Consider the following 20,272-nt stretch of genomic DNA (forward strand, 5'->3'; position numbering starts at 1 on the left):
TACAGGCCAGGATGCTGTTGGCCTTCTTGGCCACCTGGGCACACTGTGGCTCATGTTCAGCCGGCTGTCAACCAGCACCCCCAGGTCCCTTTCCGTCGAGCAGCTCTACAGCTGCTCCTCCCCAAGCCTGGAGCGTTGCGTGGGGTTGTTGTGACCCAACATTGATAACTGAAGGCCTAGGGCTGCTTTATATATGTGGCTGCATATACATATATTCACCTAAAATACACGTAATCACCCCTTCTCTTAAAAGTATGCAGTCACCTTATATACAGGATTACCCGTATTCAAGTAACGGGGCAGTACTGAGGCGGGATCTGCTCTGTATGTGGAAGGGATTTTGTAAGGGGAAGGAGGCAAGGGGGCTGGGTCACTTTCAGTCCCAGCTTTTATGAAAAAGATGATGCTTGATAGAAAAAAGCATATTATTTCTGAACTCAGACTGATCATCTGAACAGATCAACAGAGGGAGACAACAGACGAAGTTGTGATCTTGGAAGTTGTGATTTAAGCAAAGTTTGGCTTGCTTTCCATTGATTTCTTCACTTTTTTCATCTAGTCACCTTCTGCTTTTCCCTCTTTTGCTTTCCAGCTAGCCGGTCTAGCGCAGACAGCCAACAGTTATTTTGATGCACAGCACTCTGCTGCGACCAAACTGGCAGGCCAAGCATAGCCCTGAGCAACGTAATTTCAATAAAAGGAATTTTGTCTTCTGACGACTGGCTTGAAGAAAACAAGAGTAGCCCAGTCAGGGCTTGTCTGAGCGAACGCAGACTAAGCTGCTGTCTAGCAGTGCGTAATTGCGCTGGTTGCATGCCATCAGCCTCTCCTGCCCTACTGAGCAACTCACATGTATCGAGTGACAAACGATCCATTCTCCTTTCTTCTCCTCCTCCCCATTTACTTTTCGTCTTTAAGAAGAAACAGACTTGGATTTCAAGAATTAACTCTGAGATCTGCCTCAAATTATTTTGTCCCAGTAAGACTTCAAGCAAAGCCATTTCCCCTAAAAATGTTAATGGAATGTATTTGCAGTCATATGGCAAGTGACATTTATTATAGTAACAAGCCTGCAGAAGGCAGTTCTAACATTTTATCTAATTTGAGAAAAAGCAAAAACTGATGGACTGAGTCAGATACATCGCCGCATAGTCCAACGCACAACTTCCAGCAGTGAACACTGCCAGCTACTTCAAAGAAAAGAGTAAGAAACTTTGCATTAGGCTGTTGTAGTATGAACAGTCTGTATCTGGGATCCTCTTAATTTCTAGCTGTTAGAGTGTGTTAAAAAATAAAACTTATTACATCCAAGACATAGGGGTGGAGAGGACATCAAGAAATAACTTTGTTCACATCAATCTCTCTCAAGTATTCCCAGCAGATACTGGTCTATCTTGGCTTTAAAATATCCACTGACAAAGATTCCATGACTCCTTTATGGCGGTTTGTTTCCATTCTCCGCTTTCATTAAGTCCAGATTCACAGGAAAATGTAGGTGGGAAAGGAGCCTCTGGAGGTTTCTAGTCCATGTGCTGCTCAAAGTAGGGCCAATTCGCAGCAGGTTGCTCAAGAATTTGTCTAGTTGAGCTCTGAATGTCTCCAAGGAGAAAGATTCCAGTTCATCTCTGGACAACCTCTTGGACAACAAGATTTGACCATTATCATGGTAAAGAAGTTTTTCTTAATACATAGTTGGAATTGCCCTTCTTGCAACTTCTGTCTGTTTCCGTTGCTTCTTGCCCTTCCGCTGTGCACCGCTGCGGTGGGTTGCCCCGGCTGGCCGAAGGGTATGTCTGGCTCATCAGGTAGCTGCAGACAGCAGCAAGATCCTCCTTTGCTTTCTCCTCTCCATCCTGAACGTACCCAGCTCTCTCAGCCTCTCCTCACATGTCCTGTACTACAGCCACCAACCATCTGCGTGGTCTCTGCTGGGCTTGCTCCAATACGCCCGTGTCTTCCCTGCGCTGTGGAGCCCCAGAGCAGACCCAGCACTGCCGACGTGGCTTCACCAGCTCCGAATAGAGGAGGAAAGTCTCTCCTGGCCGCGCCCTCGCCGGCGGTGGGCTGCTCTGCCGCGAGGGCACACGCCGGACTCCTGCCTTCCACCGGGATGCCCGTGTCCTCCTCTGCAAAGCCGCCATGGGCATTCAGCCCGCGCTGCTGCCCGGTGGTACCCTGCCCCAGACGCAGGGCTGGCTTCAGGCGACGCTGAACTCCACTGTAACTGTCAGCTCATTTCTCCAGCCTGCCAAGGACTCTCGGGTCCATGCCACACGGCTGCGGCGACTTACTGACTTATGCGTTACCTGTTTTAAAAGTTCCCGTCTATTTACTTCAAACTGATCTGACTTGTTCAACTTACCTGCTATAAAGAATACATCACCTGATGCACCTTCAGCAGTGAAGACTGAGGCAAACAACTCACTGGGCTTCTTTGCTATGGTCTTTTCATTCCTGACCACTCTTTTGTACGTCTTGGTCACCAAAAAGTCTTATTGATTCCCTACTTAGATTCCTACTTTTGATGGTATTGAAAATCTTTTTACCATAGACTTCGGCATCCCTTGCGAATTCTTTTCCCATCTCTGAATTTCCTGTTAACATTTAACCAGCCATGTTTATAGGCTTCCTTTTTCTTTCCATTTGGGCAAGCTCTCAATTTCTTGAATGCCATCCTTTTCGTGGGACATCCTCCTTAGCTTTCTTACTGACCCATGAAAAGAGTTTTTTGTATGGTTTTGTTTTCTTTTTGAATTGTGACACAGAGATTTCCTGAGCTTCTAATACAGGATTTTTAACAGCCTCCGGGCAGCTTACAGGCTTCCTGCTTTTTGGGCTGTTCCATTTAGGATTTTTTCTAATAGTTTCATTTTTACATGAGTACCTGGATTTACTCGGCGTGCTCCCTCCTGCCACTAAAGCTCAGTGCGTGAGGGTCACTACTACAGATCAGCCAGCGCGGTTATCACCACTCAAACTCGTCCTGGTGCACCACGCAGGACCAAATCCAGGTGCGCATCTTTTTGTGGATTCTAAAACTAGTTGCTCAAAGTAGCATCATTTATTGCATTCCAAAGCGTTTCTGCATCTCCCTCTGAAACGGCACTGATGCAGTCTCTAGGTGGGTAGCTGAAATCTCCCACTCTTACTTACCTGTCCTAAATTTGCAGCTTGTCTTATATCACTTAACATTTCCTGATCCCTACCACCATCTAAGCAGGGGGTCAGTATTTCTTTCCTATTATTAAGAATTTGGAATTTCAACCCACAAGGATTCTGCAGTTCTTCTCCTTTTCTGTGATATTTTTATGCCATTACACTCTGCATTTCATTTATGTACAATACCATTCCCTCGCCCGCGCACCCGACAGTATCATCCCTGTAAAGCTGGTAGCCTGGCTGCCAGATACTCAATGCGCATCCTTCTCCTACCGGATCTCCGAGATGTTTATTGCATTGGGGTTGTCATCCGATGTTCCCCATTCTAATTCCATACAGGAAGAAAAAATGGTTCCTTTTTTCTTCCGTTTTGTTTTTAATTTCCCAGCCTCTCATTTACTCCTGTCTCTCTGTTTTAATGATATAAGAAGAGTATTTTAAAAAATGACTGTGGCTGACAAATCTCAGCTATGCCATTTCCCACAAACTGCGAATCCTCAGAAGCGAGCCCCGCAGACGCGGCACGCCGCCCCAGAGCTCAGCGGGACGTTCCTCCAGCAAGTTGCAATGGCCAACTTGGACACTAGTCATAGAAAGTGCTGGCTAGGGAAGGGGGATCTCCTGTTGGCAAGAAATAGTTAGAACCTGCCATGAAGCAGAGCACATTAAACTCAGATTCCTTCAGAATATAAAAAATATATCAATTTCAGCCGATCAGTATTTCTGGACTGTGAATAAACGGTGGACCCAGTAAAAAACCTTTAGATTCCTTGCTGCTAAGCTTCGGTCGCAAGGGAAACACACTATTATTACTCTTGCATCCTTTGTCTACCACACTTCAATCCCTGGCAGCACTTTGACATCCACCCTGCGATGCAACTTGGACGAAAAGAAAGCAGCAATTTATCACAGGTCTTTGAAAAGTCTCAGTAAACTCTAAATGCTGCTTTCTTTATCCAAGTAAGTTGCTTCATTTTTGACCTCTTTCAGAACCAATATTGTGACTCTTTAGTTTTCGTAACACTTTATCACTACCAGAAAAAGCCAAGTCATGAGTAAGAATTCTTCCACCGTCTTCCAGACTGAAACCGATTCAGCACTTACTGTCTCACGATTACACAGAAATCCCCTCCTTTTCCATCTTAACCAGAAAGGTTGCACTGTTTTGCTTTAATATTTCAACATGAACATAGTCCTAGTGAACTGAATGACTTCAGAAATGCAAATATACCGTTTGACGAAGATATGGGAACTGACAGTTAAAAACGTTTAAAAAGCATAGTTCTTTTTTATTAAAGTTTGACCAAAGGGAAATGTCTGGTCACATCCATATGGCAAAGTCACATTATTGGCTGAACACACACTGAAGGAAATTAGGAGGCACAAACCTACCTGGCTGGAAAGGACCTGCAAGTATTTATACGACAAATACGTAACGAACGGGTGAATGGGGACACTGACACCAAGACGCTTCTCTGACCACGCTGGCACACGGACAACCATACGTTTTGTGACAGCAACCACGTAGGGCAGCAGCGAGGGGGAGACGGTGGTGCCGCCCGTTTGTGGGAGGCCGAGGGATGTGCACCTTCGCCAGACGGAAGGAGCAGCCAAGGCTTTTCGGTACGTGCTAAGCCAAACGCTGCTCTCCTTTTGTACGGGCAAAACAGCAAAGACAGGAATTTCCCCGTCCAGCTGGACTGCAATTATTCTATGGAATTTCAGGAAATTCTTAATTGCCATGATCTCCTGTAGCAATTTTCTGTTAAAGCAGTGTTTATTTTTAGCAATTTATAATTGGTCGGGTGTTTCCTTTAGTTTCTTCTATTATCAGAGACTGCAAACATAAAAAATACCTTCCTTTCTCTCTCTCTCTAAGCTCCTTCCCTCTGGAATAAATATATTCCATGACATTTGTTCCATGATTTGTTTTCCTCGACTATCTACGTATTTATCTCTTCTCTAGACTAAGTAGGACTAATCTGCTTATTCTCTCGTCTCCTCTGACCTCATTTCTAATAATTTGTGTTGTCGTTTCCCATCTCCCCGCTCCTCCCTCGCTGCCGGAGAACGCAGTATTTCTGCTGAAGATGAGGAAAGCGTACCGCCCTTTCGCATCAGCTGAACAAACAAAAAACGACAATTTCACGCAGCTATTAGCATTAAGCTACTAATTAGACTCTGAAAAACACCTTCCATATTCCACGGTGGGTAAAGAGGGATGAATATTCACTTACTGCATTTCCAGCTTCGGCAGCCAGCCGGGCGGCGTATCTGGCAATCAGCCTGTGCTCCTCGTCCAGCCTGCCGGGGCTGTCCAGGACACTGCCGGGGAAAAGCCAAAACACCCCGTCAGTACCCGCCGCCTCGAGCTATTACTCATACCGGGGGATGACAGAGAAAAGGACGTGTTATTGCAAAGAGACAGTGATGGGAAATAGGAGAGTCACACTGGAAATAATCTAGACCGTTCCCTTTTTCATTGCGCTTCCGAAGGGGGGGACTGCTCTCAAGACTTTCTGCCTAGTAGCATTTTCTCCAGGATTCACAGATTCCATGATTAAAATGATTTGTTTTCAACCGTTCATAAATACGTATGTATCATTAGGAACAAATTTAATTTGTTTCTGCGGAGCTTTTCTGCAAACCCTTTTGGTTTACTCAAGGTAAAAAGGGGCAAAGAGCTGAATGACGAAGGAGAAAAGCTTTGTCCTCGGGAGATCGAGGAGGTCAGGGTGGTTTCCAGGAGGGAGAGCGTGGGGAACCATGCTGACCTGAGAACGGGCCCTGTCGCTGAACAACATCAACTGAAATGCAAATAGTACTTTGTAAGTTAGCCTGACTTACACCCCACTTACTACCACCTTACAACACCCAAATGTACAAAATGCGGTAATTTAAGACTTGGTCCTTCACACCTCCGGTGGCAGAGGATGCAACTGTTCCAGCCGCCCCGCACCGCCCCACGCAGACAGGCTGTAGCCGTCTTGGAAACGCTGCTGAAAGAGGCATTAAAGACTATTTCCAACGATGGAGCCACGAGGTGACAGAGAAAGGGGCACTGGATTTTGCAACAGGAAAATTAGAGACAGCAGATGGGGCAGATCCCTGAGATTGGGGGGTGAAAGGCAGCACCTGGATCCTCCTCACGTTTAACAGGAGCATCATCCCCGCTGGGCACGTTCCTCGTTAACACGGCTCATCTAGTCTGGTAACCCCGTTGGTGCCTCGAGGGCAGCACCGGTTCCCACTCTTCACCAATAATTGCCTTTTTAACTACAAACAGGCAGGGGACAAACGCTAATGCGCAGGTTGTGTTAGTTGAAACCAGTCAACGCGAAGACCTAGGACCAGCTCGGTTCGCTGGCGCGGTGGCCTTGCCACAGCGAATCAGCAGGGAAAAGCCAAAGGAAAGAGCAGCTTTTTAACTCGACGTCCCGCTGAAGCGTTCCGGAGCCGCCTGCCGCCGTCCTGCCGCGCGGGCTTCGCGTCGCAGCTCCCGTTAGCAGGGGAGCCGCTGACTTAGCGATAGGAACTGCGGGCACCCAGGGTTACTGTGGAAGCGAGCAGCGTGCTCCGTGCTGCGCCGCGGCCTTCCCGACGCCACCCTCGGGGTAGCCTCGACGCGGGAGTCACGAACACCGCGCCGGCTGCCGCAAATCACGCGGCGCTGCAGCCGCGCGCGCTTCCCGTGAAACTCGGGGTCGGAATCGCACCGCACGCAGACAGCAAAAGCTCCTGCTAGTCCACGTTACCGCTTCGTGAGATAATTTACATTTCTTTAAGCTTAATTTCACAGATTTATGTTTACCTTATTTAAAGAACCAAATCTACACTGCGTCCGTGACGTTTATTTAAAAATGTGGATTTAATTTCTCTTTTGTAATGCTGAATTTAACAACTTGATCTCTTCTAAGACTCTGAAAGTCTGCCAGATGATGTGTTTGAGATGGCACAGAAACGTTGGACTGAATTTAAGAGACGTACGGCTGCAGTTTACACAGATGGGGCTACGATGAGTATAAATTGCGCTATTACGCCTCTGCGTTTGGCTTGCTGGATAATAACCTGAAGATATTATTAAACAGTGCAAAGCAAGGGGCTGGCGAAAGGTGAGCTAAAACAGTGGGAAAACGGATTTAAGAGAAGAAAAAGCAGAGTTTTTACACTAGGCTTGATGCACCTCTCACATGCCTTCATGCTAATTCATTTTCTGATTTATTTTTCTTTGTTGATGGAGAACAACCTTTCCCACCCCGCCTGCTGAAATTTATACTGTTTCTGTTAAGCTTTCCTCTGCAATTTTGTCTGTACAGGTTTTTTCTGCTTTCACAGGAATGCAGATCATCCCACCCCTTCTAATACCTAATCTGGTAACTTCTAATACCTCCCTCGGTCCCTGGAACTATTGCCTCTTCTTATCCCAGCGAATTAGAAAATAGGTATTGACAATTTCTTACTTTCTGAAGAAACGCTGTAATTAAAAAAAAAAAAAATCCTCCTGTGTTTGCTTTTAGAAATATTTTACATATGGAGAGGAAGAGGCATTCAAGCACATCTCCTGACCCTCCTGCGTATATTCTTTGATAGAAAGCGCAGTTTGGACAGTGAAAGCAGGAGGCACATCCAACCGCCACTGCGCCCCACCGCTGTCGGATTAAGGCAGGGCATTCGACACAGTCTACAAACCACCACAGAATTCTTTACTTCGTGTCACGAAGGAAAACCCACGTCCTTGTAGTTTTAATCTCTGTGGAGACATTGCAGATGATTTCTGCCCTGAAAGCCCTTCCTTGACAGGAGTCCTGTGGAGGTGCCCGTCCCTTGGGACAGCGGCAGCACTGCAAATTGTGAACCTTCCCCCTGCCGAAACGAGTCCCACCGGTACCCAGCGCTGCCTGTGCGGGACGGTCCCGGAGCGACAGCCGACATAAACCGGAGGACAGCAGCTCAGGAAGAACAGGAAAGGTAACAAAGGGGAAGAACAAGCCTGGCTTAAGGCCAGGGCTCAGAAGGGAGGAGGGTATGTGAGTGAGAGTTCAGGGATTTTCATGGCAGCAGAATTTTGGAAAGGTAATCTTATGGATTTCCCTATCTTAGAAATACTGTGCCAGGTCATTTGGTCTGTTTTGACAACGTTGTGCTACTTACACAGCACCGATTAGTCATTCCGTGAGCTCTCCCGCTTCTTCCCGTGGAGATGCAGGTTAGTGCTGACACTGGGTATCAGGAAAACTTCTTCACCGAGAGGGTGGCCAAGCACCGGCACAGGCTGCCCAGGGAGGTGGTGGGGTCACCGTCCCTGGAGGTGTTCAAAAAACGTGTGGACGTGGTACTTCGGGACGTGGTTCAGTGGGCGTGGGGGTGTTGGGGTGATGGTTGGGCTTGGTGATCTTAAAGGGCTTTTCCAACCTTAATGATTCTGTGATTCTGTGGAAAGGTCTGACCAGGGGAGGCTTCGACATGCACACGGAAGCGCCATCCTCGGGACATCCCGGCTCCGTTGCAGAGGCACTGAGACATGAGCACCCCGAGGGGAGACAGGGAGGGTGAAGAGATGCTGATTTTTGGGTGTCAATGGAAATGGTTGAGACACCGCGATCAACGCAAACAGGAAGGATCGCTTCTGCAGTCACCGCGATCCGACCCAAACGCATGCAGGCACTGCAAGGGACGCTCGCAGCCTCTGCCCTCCACCGCTGCGCTGGCAGCAGCGTCGGGGCAACGTGGTCAGCCAGCAAAGGAAATTAAATTGGCTTAAGACTGGCCTGACAAAACAATAACTTGTTTTCTGCCAGGGCAGCTCCCTGAGCCAGCTCAGCGGGCGGCTGCGCAAACGCGGGAGTTAACACAAGGCTGCGTCGGCAGGATGAACGGGGCGGGGGGAAAAGGAGGAAAAATCAGCACCCCGCACTTACGCTGGCTTGGGATGGGCGATCGGTAAAGGATGCAGGAGAAGATGATACAACACGGGGGGAGGTTTGAGATCTTAGGCTCCTTCCAAAACTGCTTAGGAATTCACGATGCCGCGAGGTGGCAGAGGACAGCAGAAGAAGGCACGGCTCGTTCTTCCAGCACTGACCTGAAGGGCCTCGCGTCCCAGGTGTCAGCTGATGGTGAGCCAAGACTACGGATCTTGGGGATAGAACACCTTTGAGACTGACTTCTTCCTTTCGTTCTCCTTTAAAATCAGGAGTGCTGCAGACAATTGCAGTTTCGGAGGGTCGGGAATTTAAAGGACACCAAATCAAACCAGCCAGGCAGCTAACCACCCATCCATCCACCTAGACGGACCGACCAAAAGTAAAACCCATAAATCCTGTGACCAGCTGTCTTCTGCAGGAAACGCAGAATACATAAAAATAATGACACTCCAGCTAGGGATACTTCATTTCTCTGGTGAAAAGTGGAGCTGAAATAGAGGCTTCACGGGGACGGGGGAGAAACATTGCTGAATGATGGGGAACGTAAGTTATGAATGCTGAGCTTAAGAAACATGTAACAAACAACCGTCCAAGTAATAAAGCACAACTCATCAGCTCCGTAGGCTTTCTAACTGCGTACGGTATAACTTGCTGCACTCTGCAGCTGCCTTTGCCTGCAGCACGTCCTTTAGGGTAGGGATTTTCTATTATTTCTTTGAAAAGCACTTAAACAATTTGGCTTGCTACCACAATAATACAGTAGGTAAAAAAACCAAACCATTATTGTAAGATAATTGAAGCCCACTGAGCTCTGTTTGCTATATGCCTGATGTAGCTTGGATGGACTTTTTGGTTGGAGGACATCAGTGAATTAAATAACTTTTAATATGATGAAAAATCTCAGGGGTCCAGCTAGCCACAGCTTAAAGGCTCTCAAAGTTTGGCTGAAAGACATGAAAAGACGCTGGGCGATAAAGAGCAAAGGTAAGTATTTGCAAAGTCAGTGACTGGAAGTGGAAGAAAGATAAGTTCGAATTTGAAGTAGGGCGCTCTTAAAAACGAGTCAGCACAATTAATCACTGGGACAGACTGTCAATGAAATGAGTGGCTTCTCCATCACCGTGTTCTCTGAAAGCTACGTCTGCAGAGAAACAAGGTATTAGGTTCTGTACAGGGATGAATAAGGGTAATGAGGGTTTTAAACTAAAAGAGGGAGGATTCAGACTAGATGTAAGGAAGAAATTTTTGGCAACGAGGGTGGTGAAGCCCTGGCCCAGGTTGCCCAGAGAGGTGGTGGATGCCCCATCCCTGGAAACAGCCCAGGTCAGGCTGGACAGGGCTCTGAGCAACCTGCTCTGGGTGAAGATGTCCCTGCTCACTGCAGGGGTGGGACGAGATGGCCTCTGACGGCCCCTTCCCACCCAAACCCTGCTGTGGGTCTATGGAGAGGAGAGCAGAGCATATTTCAGTTGGAAGGCGCCTACGACAATCATCTAGTCCGACTGCCTGGTCGCTTCAGGGCTGACCAAGAGTTACAACATGTTATTAAGGGCATTGTCCAAGTGACTCTCAAATGTCCAAATGCCGGGACACTGGTGTGAGGCGACAGAGAAGATGCTCTGATGGTCTCTTCTGGTCCTGCAGGCTACGCTGCCCCGGCAGGAGAGGGGCGGTGAGGCGCATGGGAACACGCCGGGCCAGCGGAGCGGTGCCGGGACACGGTCCTCTACCTTCCCTGCACCAGCAGCCCAGAGCAGGTGCCGCAGGAGCACAGAAGGCGGAGAGCCGGTGGGGTTATCACAGGAGGTGCTGACCGCTGCCTCAGTCACTGAGAAGCAGAGACGGACGGCAAGGGCCGCTGGAGTGCAGGAGGCTCTCCACACAGGCTGCCGAGGGCAGACAGACAGACAGGCTGCTGTCTGAGATTTTGGGGGGGTGAGGGGTGAAGAGCCGAAGAAGTGACAAGGGAGCAGACACTTCACCAGTCTCTTGCGCTGACTTGGAAGACACTCCCGTGCACAATGAAACTAGGATTTCAATGATTTTCTTCGGTTTTGGCTCCTTCTAGGAGTACACTGTTGCTCTGGTAACAGGACCAAGTGATTTTTTTAAAATTTAAAGACCTGAAAGACTGAGAGCCTCTACTCCAACTGGTTGTAACATGGCAGCTACGAGCTACATACACTACTTCAATCCGTCATATACTCTTCAAGATGCACTCCTTTGTATTTCCAAATCCTATGATTACAGTAATTGAGTGAAGATGAATGTCTGCAATTCCTTGGGTTTTATTGTCTTGTGGACAATATTTCGGGCTTTCAGTTCATAGCAGGTGATAGCAGACAACAGTGATTCACTGCCGTGAAAAAACCTGACTTTCCCCAGAGATCTAGGCAGCCAGAACGCACTTCATCAATACAGCGGTGGAATACAAATTTGTACGTGACAGAGGGATGAAATAGGACTCTAAAAATATTATCCAGAGGATGACAACATGGATAGAACAAGGCCTTTATATATAGCCTCCAGATCACTAAACCTCCTTTTCCTTCCCAGCATGACTCTGGCTCTGGAAAGGCATAATTTAATTAGGTCCAAAAGTGGAATACGGAAAACCTCCCGGCTATGTCCTGTGATGAAATGGGAGAGCTACATTTTGGGGCTCTAGGGTAAAATTTCGCTACATAGACACAGATGTGAAATAGAAACGTGCACAAACACCAAAGCTGAGATAAAAGAAATTAATTCTTCCAAGCATTAACATTTTTTTGGAGAGGCACAGGCAGAAAGAGTCATGTTAAGCAGGTCATGTTGAAGGGGTTGAAAGAGCTTGCTTGTTTAGTCCAAGTAAGAAAGAGAGTGACAGGACGGGACATGTGCCTGTAACTGCGTTTGGGGCGGAGGGGCGAAAGCAATAAGAAATAAGAACGGAGTTACAGGACAACGTTGGCACAAGAACTACTGGGCAAGAGCTGGCTGTGAAAAAATTTAAGGTGGAAATTAGTTTCCTACTGGGGAAAGATGAGATTCCAGAGTGGTCATGGAGGGAAGAATCATCTAACCCGTTAGGGACGATGTCAGTCGGTTCACGTAAGGGATTCTGCAACACAGCGAGTGCGACAGGGTGGGAACGGACACGCATTCATCCCCTCCTATCTGACGTCTTTTGCGTGTGTGCGCGCGTACGTATTCACGTATTTTCAGCCGATTTTGGAGAATACTAAACACGTTTCCCTCTATTTGCCAAGGGAGGCCAAATACCTTTGCTTGGAACATCAGTCCCCAGAGGAAGCAGCGTTACCGTACCCGTCCCTGCTCCGGGAACGCTTTCCTAACACTAACCGTGCCCCGCTCTGCAGCCGGCTCACATAGGTTGCTATCAGTGCGTGCTCGTCAGCTAATCGGCTGGCAGCATCCGGCGTGCACTGTAACCTGGTAGCGATGGAGGCAAAAAGAGAGCAGACAGAACAAAACATAAACACAAAGCAAATAATTAATGACTGTTAACAAAACAAACAGTTAAAAATTAAAACAAACAGATGAGTGATTAAAAATGTAAATACGTTTCCGCAAGGCGCGTGAAAAGGGCACCTCCCGCAGTTGAAGATTAAAACGCACGTTGGAGAAACGTTTGGGTAGCTCAGCGTACAACGGTACAGCTGGGGAGCTCGCGCCGAGCCGGCCGCCAGCCCGGGAGAGCGGGACCGCGCCGAGCCGCACCGCCAGCAGCGCCAGGCGGCCGCGGCGGCGGCAGGGCCGCTCCTGCCAGCGTCCGCCGTCTTCAGGGAGCCGCTGGGAACGGACCGCTGAGCACAACCAGCGCGGCTGCGGCGACCGGAGCCTCCAACCTGAACAGCACTTACCCTCCCGCCGTCAGACAGCTCCAAAAATAACCCGAACCGCGCTGGTTGCAGTTTTATTGCCACGTCTAAAATCAGAACTGAAAGCATCCAGTCTCCTCCCCTCAGAAGACGGGTCCACCCAACAAAAATATGAGGAAAGCGATAAAAAACTGAAAGATTAGTGGTTGGTATCAACAGGACTAACCTCTACCAGGGATTCATTAAACGATGTAGTATTTTTTTTTGTTTTGAGGACTCGTAAAAATAAAGCTACTACAGTTTTGGATACTTCTACGAATAGTGATCGAATGCAAGAAACATGTCAGAAGTAATCCCACATAAATATCTCTTTGCCTTTGTCCGATTAAAACACGCTGGTTTCTACCGCGCTTGCGACAGCAGCATCTCAAAAAACCCGAGAGAACACAGCGAAACGGTTCTTTTTTTATCCCGGGCATCGCACGCCGAGGCAGCAACGTTCTCTTCTCCAGCCCAGAAGAGCGACGCACGGGCTCTGCTGCGCCGGCTTCCCTGCGCAGCCGCGCGCGGTTCCGCCCACAGGACGCCGCTCCGCCGTTCCACCGCAGGAGACGGTGCGCGCGCAGGGAAAGCACCGCTCTCTCCCGGGAGGCGGAAAGTCCTGAGCAGATACGGGACCAGAGAGCTACCCAGAAAGTGGCTCTTGAACATATATCACTATTATTTCAGCATAAGATGCATTTCCTCCTCAAACCCAAGCGTACGAGAAACTCTGTTCTGCATTCCTAGGAGGTATTCAAGCTGCTCTCTGCTTATAAACCGCAGTTAATTCCTTCCCCACACATGTGCAGGAAGTATTTGTTTCAGAAGCTTTTATAAACACGGCATTTATGGCTTTCAGCATCAACATACCGATACTATGAAAACAAAATTCACGTTTTTTAGACATACGAACTCTTTTTCTTCTCTGCTATGTGCAGCAACATGTCAGAGAAGCCTGCCAGAAGCAGAATAAGACCTTATAAAAAAGAGGCAAAATGGAATTACCCATGTCAACCCCTCCGGGCAACGAGCAACCTTTGTAATAATGGGTTTGTTATAGGAAAGAGACTTAACATTAACCACTGCGCAGAAGAACTTTTAAGCAATCTACACTTTGTGAAGCCTGACTTCCGACGAGTGCTGAAAAGCTTTATTTTAGACACGCTTTATAGCAGGCGCATTGCTGCAACCACAACAGTTGAGATCCCAAGACCTTTTCCGTTAGAACTCATTACACGCAGGCTTTCGAAAAGGAAAAAGCCGAGCAGAAACGACCACATTTTTCACTCAGAATGGCAATAGCTTTAACAACGATTAGCGCTCCTGGTTTTGGAAGCAAAACCTCCAAGTGTGGATGGCGGGAGGAGGCGCAGGGCTCGGGGGCTCTGTGCCTTGCACCGGGCACTTGCAAACGTCTTGCAGGTACGTGTGTTGCTTTCGGAAAGCAAAAGAAATATTCGAATATAAAAGCTAGCCTAGGTAATCCGGATCTGCAAAACACATAAACACAAGCTTCGCGGTTCAAAAAAAAAAAAAGCATTAAACTGGTACCCAGCGCCCTAGTCCCCTCCCGGCGGAACGTGCCGCTCTCTCTGCGGCGGGCAGGCTGCGCTCTCCCCCGCAGGGAGCGCGCGCGCGGCGGCGCGGGCGCGCTGCGCGCAGCCAGCTGCGTTTAAGTTATGCCGACCGCAGGGACCTTTAACTCTCGCTTCCGAAGGGCTTGCCTTGTACTGAATTCAGCTCCTCTGGGAAAGCCTGAGGTAACTGTGGACAAGCTTAATCCTTGGTACGCTTCGTCAGCGCGGTGCCCACCGGACGCCTGCACGGCAACTCGTGCTCCTCCGGCGCAGCCGTAGTGCACCAACTTCCAGCTGCGCAGTGGTGCGGCCGGCGGAACGGACCACCGGTACGTGACAGCGTGGCCGACGGGACAGGAAATCACAGCCTTGTATACACACCTACATCTTGAAAATTTATTTCACGTTGGCCTCAGTTAAGGTGCAAAATTGTTTGGTATGTCCCTCTGCCTCCCTACGCCGCCCGGCAACGCTCCCTGTCGCGCAGAACCACATCGGAGCCATCACCAGCCCACCTCCTCTTGCCCTGCTGCGACGCAACTGGCACCTCAGCAATGTCACGCGCCTGACCTGCCCCCGCGGCGGCGGCTGCTGCTGCGTGCCCCGCTTCGCCGGCCGGGACCTACTCGAAGGCCACTCGCACACTGGAAGCGCTGAGCAAGGTGCGTGCTGAGCCGGGGATCACCTGGGCTGAGCCTGACATCACCTGGGCTGAGCCGAGGATCGCCTGGGCTGACCCAGGGATTGCCCGGGCTGAGCCGGGGATCGCCTGGGCTGAGCCTGATATCACCTGGGCTGAGCCCGGTATCGCCCGGGCTGAGCCTGGTATCGCTCGGGCTGAGCCAGGGATCACCAGGGCTGAGCCGGGGATCGCCCGGGCTGAGCCTGACATCCCCTGGGCTGAGCTGGGGATCGCCTGGGCTGAACCGGGGATCGCCCGGGATGAGCCGGGGATCGCCCGGGATGAGCCGGGGATCGCCGCCTCCTCGCTCCCAGCCGGCTCCTGCGCTCTCCCCCTCACCCCAAGGCTGCTGACTCGTCTCCTTCCACCCCCCGCCCCGCCTCATCCAGGGATGTCATACATCGTAATTCTGTATTCACTTGCTTTCCGACATTTAAATGTATATAATCCTCTGCCTCTCCATTTCTGGTGTTTCGAGGTTCAAGCGTAGCCACTCTGTATTTTGGAAGGCGATGGGATAATCCTGATGAGCACTAAAAGCGTTCTGAGGCGGCTCATCCCTGCGGAGGAGGAAACACCCCCGTGCCTCACGGCCAGCCCCGGCCTTCTGCGCACCCCGTCTCTTTTCTGATCGCCACCTCGCCAGAGCCGAGCCTCACCCAGCCCTCCTGCACCGCGGGCCCACGGCTCGCTCGCCGTCACCCGCCGCCGCGTTGCAGCTCCCGAGGACACGCTCCCGATGGCGCGCGCTGGTCAGAACAAACTCTCCTCTCTGGCCTTGATAAGTGCGGCTCTGACCCGCTGCTCTCTACGCTTTGTTTGCCCGGGGAATCACTTGTACGTCAAAAGGCAATTTTGGAGTAGCCTGTCGTGAATTTGGACAGCGTTTGCTAAATAATTTTAAGCAAAATAACAAAAACTTTAGGAATCGATTGTCCATCTTGCTCGAGCCATATTGCTAGTGACCATTATGTGAACATTTAGTCTCCTGTTGAAGTTGGGGCTTCTCCCCGGGCGGACACCGAGTCCCCCCACCAACCCCTCGCCCACGCGACCGCCGCAAGAGCTCTGCCAAAGCAGAAGGGTCTCCTCCTCCGGAAGGCCAAGCTGTCAACCCGCAGCTGCTTCTGGACTTGCAATGCCTCTACGGCCTTCTTAGCATCTGCTCTCCATAAGCCGAGGCAGCACATCAGGTGGAAGCCACCGCTACGGAATCACGGTCTGAGCCGCCCAGTCACTACAGACCCCAATCCCATTATCGCCTCCTTTTTGGGGGGGATTTTGTTGATTTGCATGCAGCTCCCAATCCACTACAAGCGCCCAGACACTTTCCAGCAACGGGCCCATCTCGTCAGTCATTCTCTACTTGTTATTAATACGTTTTATTTTCTGTCGCTCAAAGCCGTCTTTATTAATTTCATCTTACTGATCTACAGGACCGCTGGTACCGAGAGGCTTGCCCTCTGAAGAATGTCCGGCAACTCCTTGCACAGTGTTGGTACGAAATCTATACACACGCGGTCCCTACTTCACCGTGCGAGCTGCCAAGGAATAAACCCAGCAACGCCGAACAGGGAGCGGACCCTGTGGGATCCCACCCGACATGTGCTCCCTCTTTGGTAGGAAAATATTGACATTTTCTTTCTCTGATGGCAATTTTTCAACTGGCGTTGCACCCACATAACAGCGGTTTCAACCAGTCCACATTTACGTAGTTTATTTATGAAAATACCATATGGGATAGTGTCAAAAGCTTTATGACTCAATACGTTTTAAAATGGTGCTTCCCCCTCCTTCACGAGGCCACCCACCCAGGCAGAACCACCCACTTTCCAGTCTTCGACACGATTTGTTCTCGACAGAGGTATGTCGGCTATTTTTACTCGCCACCCCTCTACGTGGGTACGGGCCGATTGCTTTGTAACGCCCTCAGGAATCTGAAGGTATCCCTTCGAATTTCAGACACGTATTTCAGCAAAAACACTTCTTCCCACAGCCCGAGAGCAGAGAAACAGCAACGTCTCCTGACACCACAACGCCACCCCCTCTCCTTTCTCCTTCTTTCGGTGATTCGGAGAGAAGCGGCGCAGTCCCGCGGCAGCCCGCGGTGCCTGCCCTCCCGGCCGGCGGGCACAGGGACACTCGGGGTGGCTCTGCTGCAGACGCAGGCTCCGCCGTATTTGCACCTCTCTCAAAATGCCTTTAAACCCTGAAGTCTGGGAAAGCTCATTGTTGAAAAATCACCTTTGGAAAGTAACTTCCTATTTGCCCAGCACTTTGAGTCACGTTGACATCTTCCAAGAAGACGTTTAGACGTCTCCCAGAATCACGCCTGGCACGGAAATTGGCCTGAACTGGGACAGCAGTCAGACACGCTGCCCAGGGCTTGTTTTGTTCTGCTTTAACAACAACAACAACAACAAATTCCTGGTAGAGAAATTCAGAATTACACTATAACCACAGAATCTTTTAGTTTTCAGAAGGAGGTATCAAGAACAAAGTACCACCTCCTCCCCCCAAGTTAGCCACAAGCTGTAACCGAATTCTTCCAGCAGCATTAAAATGGAATTTTATAGTGTGTTTCCCACCCTTTTCACCTAACAGCAGCCACCATACGCAAAATCAGGTCACACCATGCACAGCAATAGTCAAAAGATAGCCAGAAATAATGTCACCCATGCTCCTCGCGAGGGAAGACGGGGAGCAGCCTTAACTGGCAAGAGAAAATGAGGTCGGAGGAACCTGCACAGAGCCGCAGGACGCTCCTGCTTGTCCTGCTTCTCAGCCGTGATGGCCGAAGGTTTGGCTCTGGGTGCTCAGTCACGCCCGGGGCTCGAGCACCCACCGCAGGTCGCTGAGAACGGGGTTTGAAAGGGTCGTTGGCTCCTGCCCCAAGTTCTACACACCAAGACTCGGCTCTGCAGCTTTATAAGCGACTCAGTAATTACCAAGCTATTTAAATGGTGCTTTTGGTGTCTTAAATTAGTTTCTGCTCTGAAAATGTACCAGGAAAGCCAAGTAAAGTAGACGATTTATTTAATACCCTGTAATTTACAGCAAGAAAGCCCTGCAAATTTCTATTACGTGGGCTCACAACTTTGTAAATCTTTACAGAATTGGACACTGCTGCTCTGGCTACTGAGAGGGGCAAGAGCTTTCGAAAGATTTGCAGGACATACTCGAGAGGGATCTTGTTTTCCGTCACACACCACTTTCCCCCGTGATTGATTTAAATAGGCGTCAGGGTCACAAAGGGTAATGGCTGCCACTCTCTGCGTAACACAAGACTGTGAAATAACTTCTGAGCCAGAGCCACGCTCCGCTCAGCCAGGGAGGTGACGGGCCTGGAGGCTCTCAGCCATGGGGGGCCACCGCCTGACCCCCCTGAGCAGCCCTTTCGTTTCTGCAGGCCCCTGCCCGCAGCGAGCGTGCGCGGGAAGGGCGATGGCTGTACCCCCGAGCCGAGAACCACAGGAGATAACTGCCCAGGGAAGTGCAATGCCGTCCAACAGCGGCGGCACGCCGGGTGCTCCTCAGTAAAGCAGAGGACACGGGGAAAAACACCATCTTGTAACACTTGAATTTAGAGATACAGGACGGGGAGGAGCGAGCAGCCAGCAAAGGGGCTGCAGAAGGACAGCAGTGATAAAACCTGTTTGAATATGTATGCTGCTGTCAAGTTACTTAAAAAAAAAAAAATCAAAATCTTAATCAGGAAACTTATACCAGACATGTGGAAGAACACGTGGACGTGTAAAAACAGATGACTTGAACAAAAATGAAAGTATGAGCACCCGAGTGCTGCCGGGAGGGGAGGGAGGGGACCCTTCCCCTCTGCTCGGCTCCGCTGAGGCCGCACCGGGAGCGCTGGGGCCAGCGCTGGGCTCCCCAGTGCAAGAGGGACAGGGACAGACTGGAGAGCCCAGGAAGGGGCCAGGAAGGTGCCGAAGGGGCTGGAGCATCTCTGCCGTGGGGAAAGGCTGGGGGAGCTGGGACTGCTCGGCCTGGAGCGGGGGGGGCTCGGGGGGCTGAATCCACACGTGCCCACACCTGCAGGGAGGGGACGCGGAGGGGGGAGCCGGGCCCTTCCCGTGGGGCCCCGCGACAGGGCCAGAGGCTCCGGCACAGGATGAGGAATTCCATCTGAACACAGAAGCCCCACTTTTTTGTTATGAGGGCGACCGAACGCTGGCACAGGTTGCTCAGACAGGCTGTGGAGTCTCCGTCCCTGGAGCTTTCAAAACCCCGCTGGACACCTGGTCGACCTGCTTGAGCAGGGGCTGGACCCGCCGACCTCAGGCGGCCCCTTCCAACCCCCACCAGCCTGCGACTTCTGTGACCTTGTACCACGAACACGGAGGTGAACCAGGCTGACAAACCTCGGAGCGGGCAAGGATCAGGTCGCTAGAAAAACAGAAAGCGTAGGCAAAACGGAGTAAAAAAAGCGCTGAAGAAGAACGCGAGGATTTGAACGGGATGAGAACGCCGGCAGGGTGCAAATGCAAACCGCCCGAGCGCGTGCTCCGCGTCTGCGCCGCCCGCAGGGTGCTGCCGACGGACGGTCCTGCTGCCCGTTCCCGGCCCTCCTGGCACGGCGCTTTTATCACCCCCGCTCAGCCCTGTGCCGGCAGTCGGATTGCGCTGCTGGTACTGGAAACCCCCTCTCGAGCCGGAGGGAGGAAGAACTGGGGTGAGCGAGAAGCACTACCTCCGCGGCGGCGTGCGAGAGCGCCGAGGCAGCGCTGCGGGGAGAGGAGGCACCTGCAGAAAGGGCGAACGCGGCCGATGCGGGAAGCGGCGTGAAGGCAGGCCGGAGCTCTCGCCACACAAGTAGGTTAGGAGATGGCACCAAAGCAGCACCAGGACTAAGCGCGGCTGTCGTGCCCGTGGGTCCCGCGTCTCCTGTTCCCACCCAGCCATCCCGGGAGGTGCCTGCTGAGCGCAGGATGAGTGCGGAGCACGGTACCCGCACACCCTCCGAGCTCCGCATGAGCCCCCGACCGTCCGCGCGCCGACAGCGAGGGAGAAACCTCTTCCACATCTGGATTCCAAACCCAAGATTTCGTT

General features: G+C 50.8%; 1 protein-coding gene across 8 annotated transcripts in view; it reads right to left on the bottom strand.

Moving 5' to 3' along the window:
- The window catches only part of DTNB (dystrobrevin beta), a gene marked incomplete at its 5' end in the record, with an annotated part of 196,188 nt that overhangs the window by 77,821 nt on the left and 98,095 nt on the right, over positions 1–20,272 (bottom strand). For 4 of the 8 annotated variants that reach the window (XM_081998026.1, XM_081998024.1, XM_081998025.1 and 1 more), the window contains one exon: positions 5,397–5,484. In XM_081998026.1, coding sequence (XP_081854152.1) covers positions 5,397–5,484 — 88 coding nt within the window. Of the gene's footprint in view, positions 1–5,396; positions 5,485–12,389; positions 12,516–20,272 lie in introns of all 8 variants that reach the window. The other 4 variants (XM_081998021.1, XM_081998023.1, XM_081998020.1 and 1 more) reach the window with 2 other exon arrangements.

Source organism: Phaethon aethereus, assembly GCF_964289735.1.
Source record: "Phaethon aethereus genome assembly, chromosome: 3".
In the NCBI taxonomy this organism is placed as follows: Eukaryota; Metazoa; Chordata; class Aves; order Phaethontiformes; family Phaethontidae; genus Phaethon; species Phaethon aethereus.